The sequence below is a fragment of the Solanum dulcamara genome, chromosome 7 (genome assembly GCF_947179165.1).
Source record: "Solanum dulcamara chromosome 7, daSolDulc1.2, whole genome shotgun sequence".
NCBI lineage: Eukaryota > Viridiplantae > Streptophyta > Magnoliopsida > Solanales > Solanaceae > Solanum > Solanum dulcamara.
Window position 1 is genome coordinate 47,678,872 of NC_077243.1, and position 6,267 is coordinate 47,685,138.

Consider the following 6,267-nt stretch of genomic DNA (forward strand, 5'->3'; position numbering starts at 1 on the left):
TGATGAAATTAAGAAAAACACGTTTCATAAGTAACTTTTCATACTTTATATATATATATATATTCTTAAATTATATATAATATTCTATATGTATTTATCTAACACTAGAAAATAAGTAAGAAAAAAGCATTTATTTTGGAAAGGGGTCAGATATGCCTCATAACTTTGTCATTTAGAGTTAATATACCTCTCCTTATAAAAGTGACTCATATATACCCTTACTATTGTTATACAAATGCCTCAATTAAAAAAAATTAAAATTAAATTTAAAATTGTTTTTTCACTTCCGTCAAAGAAAAAACATGTGGGAGTCATTTTTATAACGGTAGAGGTATATGTAAATCACTTTTGTAAAGAGGGATATATCAGTTCTAAAGAATAAATTTGAGAGGTATACCGGACTATTTTTCCTGATTTCCTTCCTACCAAACACACCCGTAAATCATTGGTGAACAATAGAAGGCAGACAAAAAAGTAAGGGGGGATGGATTCGAAATTGATTTGTTTTTTTTTTCAAAAGGAGTGAAATTCCAAATCTATATAATCTTTTAAGTAATTTATAAGTCAATGTTTTTTATTATTCTTTTCGAGCACTAAGTTCAAATTACGTTATCAAGTCTCAGGCAAACAAATATGATTTTGAGAATCGGGATTCTCCTTATTCTATGATTAAGGTTATATTTAGGAAAAAATTTCAAAATAACAACATTTTAGTATTTAATAGAATCTCTTAACTATATTTTTAATATTTATTAAAAATAACTATATTTAATTTGCTATTAGATCCATTTATGTATTTTTTTAAGAGTTTTCATTAACAAAATACAAAAAAGAATTAATAAACTAGAGAAATTTAGGAAAGACAATCTTTAAAATAGGTAAAAGTGCTTAAATTTTTCAATTTGTATTTTACAAAAATTAGGAGTCTCAAAATAGAAGATTCTCCTTCTTCTTCCTGAAACACAATAATCGACCGAAAATTTATATTGGATTGAATTCTCCATTGATAATCATCCTTCTTCCCCAAATTCAATTCAGGTAATCAAATATTATTGTTAGAATAATAAATATCTTCATCGATATGTAACGAACCATTAGGTCGTTTTGAACGTATTAGACCTATTTCTTTCATAAAAAAAATTGTCTTCGTAATTCAAGTTTGATCTTCTAACTTTACTCTAAAATGTATTATTTCAAGAGTTTTGTTGAATTATCCTATGAAGAAGAACGAATAAGTTTAATGAAATGAACCATTGATTTTAAAATGACTACAAATTTCATGAAAAAGGCCAATGTAGTATGCAAGATACAACATGTAAAATAGAATTGAATACAAATACAAACCATCCATAAACTTGAATGAATACGATTTCAGAAAGGATACTAAATTTTGAAAAATATAAATAGACTTGTGACAAGAATGCATGGATACAAATATGCTTAAATGAATACAAAATCAAATGGCATACATACGATAAATAATACAATTTAAGAAATGATACAACATTCTGAAAATATACAAATAGATTGTGAAAAATAGGATACATATCTTCTTAAAAATTCTAACCCAGTTGGCATACCTATTGACTATTGTAATAAGAACAATCTACAAATAAATAAAAGTTTCATCTAAAAAAATCAATGTAGTATGCAAGATATAACATGGAAATTATAATTAATACAAATACAAAATAACATAAATATTTTAAGAATACAACTTGATAAAGAATACAATACGTTGAATAGTGCAATAGATTGTGAAAAAAATCTTAAACCATTTGGCATACCTATTGTAATGAATACAAACTAAATATTTTGAATAAACTACAAATGTTATGTGAAGAAAAAATTGTTATGTTCTTCCTCAATTTGGTCTTCAACAAGTTCTCCAACTTCTTCTTCAAATGTCGTGTTCTTCCTCAAATCTCTAAAAATCCGATAAAATCATGAAAGATATATGCTGAAAATTTGCTTACCTGAATCAATGAGATAGTGATGTATATCTTTTGGAAGAATTTAACAATGTTTGAAAAAAAATCGTGTACTTCTAATGAGAGAGAACTGGAAGTTGAAACTTTAAGAATGGACAGGTGGAGGGAATGGAATGAGGATATAAAATGAGAGAGAACATGGGTAATTATTAGGTGCCATATATGTGGATTTGAGTGGAGATAATTTAGGAATTAGATTAGGATATATTAATTTGCTATATATAATATTGTTCTTTTAAATAATATTTTTAAAGTGTAGCTATTTTAAATAAATAAGTTAAATTTTTTTGACTAGTTACATAATTTTCCCTTATAGTTTTACTTATTGAATGCCTATTCGGATAATTCCATCATTCAAGTTATAAAAATGACTTATTAAAGTTACTTTCATTTATTTTGTTTCAATAAAGTCATTTATATTTTACCCATATCCTACAATATAGCTGTTACATAAAAACACTAGAAATAACATAAATCATCCTTTAAATTTGAGATGAGATATAAAGTTTTCCTGTAAATAAATCTCTATAAATATTAAATCCTTTTAATGTACCAAAGCTAAATATTTTTAATCTAACACTGATAATTAAAACTAACAGTATTGAGAATTAGCTATAGTGGTAGCTGGGAAAGAGACCTGCCAAATGTTAGAAGTCAATTTTCTTAATGGTATGGTTTGAGTTTAAGAAGAATTCAACGTGCAAGAAAAGAATGGAATTATGATGAATCATAATATTAGGTAAACACCTACCCCTGAAAAAGCCTAGTTGTTTGTAATTGTGGTAGAACAATCAAGACAAACTAAGGTATGATGTAACCCTCATTCCAAAGGCTTCTTAGCGGACCAACGAATCAATTCATTGATTCCTCTTTGTAGTATACTCATGCATTTATTTATTATTATTACAAAAAAAAAAAAGATTCATATATCATCCACGTTTTCTTTTATTGACTTTTCATCACTAAAAGTTGAGGTTTGTCCCAAATAGTACCTTTGTTTCATGTCAGGACAGGTAACCACTCCAATACCCTGGCAACATTAATTTTGAGTCACTTTTTCTGTTATCAAACAATTACCTCACCTTTTGTTTTGACTTTTGAAACATAATTCTAATTGATAATCTTGTAAAAACACAGGTATGCATGGTGATGCGGATTAATCTAGATTGCCCTTCTTGTTGCAGGAAAATGAGAAGAATCATTCTCCGAATGAAAGGTAAGGCATAATTTGCAAATTCGCATTCCCCTTGGAATAATCAAGATTCATCCAAACATTCTTCACATAAAAAAATTTACATTAGGTCAATTTTTTTAATGTATACGTAGTAAATATTGAATCACCTTATTTTGTAATATAGATTTTCAATTTTCATAATAAATAATTTTGGCTTCGTCACAAAATTAATATTTTTATATATCTACAACTTTATGTATTTTGGTGTAGAAATAGAGATGCACCTGATAGAGAAGCAAGAGAAGAGAGTAAGCATAGTCGGGCGGTTCGATCCGGCAGATATAGCCATAAGAATCAGGAAAAAAATGAACCGGAGAGTAGAGATTTTGGACATTCAATTACCCGGAAATGGTGATGGACAGGCTGAGGAGATGCATCATGCCCCAGATGGCCCTGATCACTCCATTATGCAACATGCCTAGGCTTTCAAGGAAATTCCGTTTCATGCCAAGTAATATATACTAGTAGTTAAAATAACACAATCAGAGAAAGACATGCTCATTACAGATTTGACACTTCTGATGGATGGGCAGGTGAACTCTGCACCTTGTACAGCGGATGCTCTTATATTGAAGTATTCCAATTGTTTAGCTACATGTGTTTAGTAAAACTAATTTGTTGGTTTATGCTTGTACGGGAGAACTACGGCCCTCTTTGTATACAATACCAAATTAATGTATGTTTATGTACATAGTGTTGTTGTCTTTTAAACAACTTCAAGTTAGTTCATGCATCTATGTACTCCCACAATATAATCAAAATCAATCCACTTGTTGGAATTAATTTGAGTATTTCATATTGAAAAAAAACAAGTCATTATTTACAATCAACAAATGGAGAACAAAAGCAACTTATTGGACAAAATAATGTTTCATGGCGCCAATTAGGGTGCAAATATATTGAAACTAGTCGTTTCTAAAGGTTGCACAATATTACCAAACACATTCACCTTTTGATTTTTTTGGTATTTGCAAAATATAATTGTCCAAAAATAGAATTGGAAAGTACAACTTTGAGAGAATGAGAGGTGTTGGCTAAGCCCACCTACACGACTCATGAAGGGGGAGGGGGGAGGTTAATTGATTCTTACCAAGTTTTTGTCACCTCCTAAAACTTGCCTACTTCGACCAAGGTACTCGGTTCTTATTCGTATTTTACACTACCAAAAAAAAAGCATGTTAGCCACGGTATATTAGCCACAGTTTTAAATACCGTGGCAAAATCGTGGCAAAATTAAATTAAAAGTTAAAATTCTCTACACATTAATAACTGTGGCTAAATTTTGTGGCTAAATTTTGTGGCAAACAAATTTTACTCCCTCCATTTTTGCTATTATTTTCCTCTTATTCCCACACTTTTAATCTTTTCCCTCACTTCACCCAAAATAAACACAAATTCACGCCCAAAATTGAAGTGTGAAGTTCTTCCCATCGGCGCGCAGTGAACTTCATCGGCGAAAACTTGTTGCGATCTTCTTCTCCGGCGAACTTCATCGGCGGCAAAGTGTGAAGTTCTTCAGTACGTTCCTCTGTTTTCTATGCTCTCTATTTATTTCACAAAGTCCTCTTTGATTCTGCCCTAGTATACTAAAAGGCCGAAATCTTGACAGCCCTTTGAATAGTATTGTAGATCAAATACTGGCATTTGTCTAATCTACAACCAATTACCCTTTTCAAAGTCAGATAAAAAGTATCTTCTCTCTGTTGTACTTCATATCAACTTAGTTTAGTTTTCGTTCACTTCCACACTGCATCTTTGATGCAAAAATAGATAGGAGTGATTAGTGTATACATGATTTTCTAAGGAGACAATTTTGTTGTGGGTTTGAGAGTTTCCTTCTCCGTTTTCCTATAAATATATCAACAGAAAATAGGTTTCACGTTGTTTTAAACCCTTTTAGCAGACTTTTGTCTAGTTGTTGCTTTTTATACATTCTGAAATAGTACTTATTTACTAGGAGTGAAGTTGTACTGACTATCCTACTGATCAGACGCAATGTTTGAAGGATAAATATCGAATTTGAATTTGAAGTGTAGCAAGTTTTAGTTCATTGGATGGTGTATAAAACATGGTGTTGTCTGAAATCGACTAATCCTACTAGATATGTGTCACCTCCCACCCATCAACTCAATCTAATCAACACAAGGATTGAGTAACTCAAAAAAAATCACCTAGTATTATTTTCGTTAGAATTTAAACTTTGAAATAAATCCTTATGTTTGTGCAACAGCCTTCAAACTCGATCTCTTTTTAATTTGCTGCTTACTCACCTCCATCAAAGATCTGTCACAAATACAACCTGGAAAAAGATTTGCATAAAAGTTCTCTTCTAATCTTGGTTATTCTCCCGCTTCTCTAGAGTAAGGAGCTCCTAATCTGTTGGAATGTAAACCCTTGACCTCGGAAGTAAACTCTTCCCAAGTGATCGCACTCTTATCCAACAAATCAATCAATCTTACAATATTGAGTCTGAAATGAAGAGAAGTACCAAAGAACATTGTGAGTTTTGCTTGAATCATAGATAAATTAAGTGATGACAAAGTCAGTACAAAAATTTAAAGATAATAATAACCTGTCGGGGCTTATGGTCTTTTGAAATCCTTCAAACCTTCTATTGGCCAACAAATACTACTTTCTATTTTCACATGACTTGTAATCGTAGAATAGGAATTTTATGGTTTGAAATACTTTTTTCTGCTTCTGCTGTACTAAGAACTGCTCAAAAGTTCTTTGTTTTGCTTGCGTTTTAATTCTATTCTTATTTACTTTCATGTGACAATTGCTACAAAGTTGTGGCCTTTTATTGATCCACTTTGAAGTATTAGTACTCAATTTTATGAATGGTGTAAATTTATACTTCTAACTTTAATCCATTCCTAGTCCTGATTGCTGTGGTTGAATTTCTGATTTCACTCTTCTACTAAAGGCACCTGAAGGGTCCATTTTCACTACTTGTTACTACAGATTATGTTGATGCCACTCCCCAGTCACCAATGGATTTAATATATACTGCTAGGAGAGGCATATTGTTGAGAAATATTT

At 30.6% G+C, this 6,267-nt stretch overlaps 1 protein-coding gene across 1 annotated transcript; it reads left to right on the top strand.

Annotated features, from left to right (window-relative positions):
• Window positions 1–2,604: 2,604 nt before the first annotated feature.
• On the top strand, window positions 2,605–3,954 carry LOC129895286 (heavy metal-associated isoprenylated plant protein 26-like). Its single transcript, XM_055970978.1, has 3 exons — window positions 2,605–3,004; window positions 3,129–3,207; window positions 3,436–3,954. Exons 1-3 carry the CDS (start codon window positions 2,993–2,995, stop codon window positions 3,645–3,647), a joined length of 303 nt encoding a protein of 100 aa, XP_055826953.1. The 5' UTR covers window positions 2,605–2,992; the 3' UTR covers window positions 3,648–3,954.
• The last annotated feature ends 2,313 nt before the right edge of the window (window positions 3,955–6,267 follow it).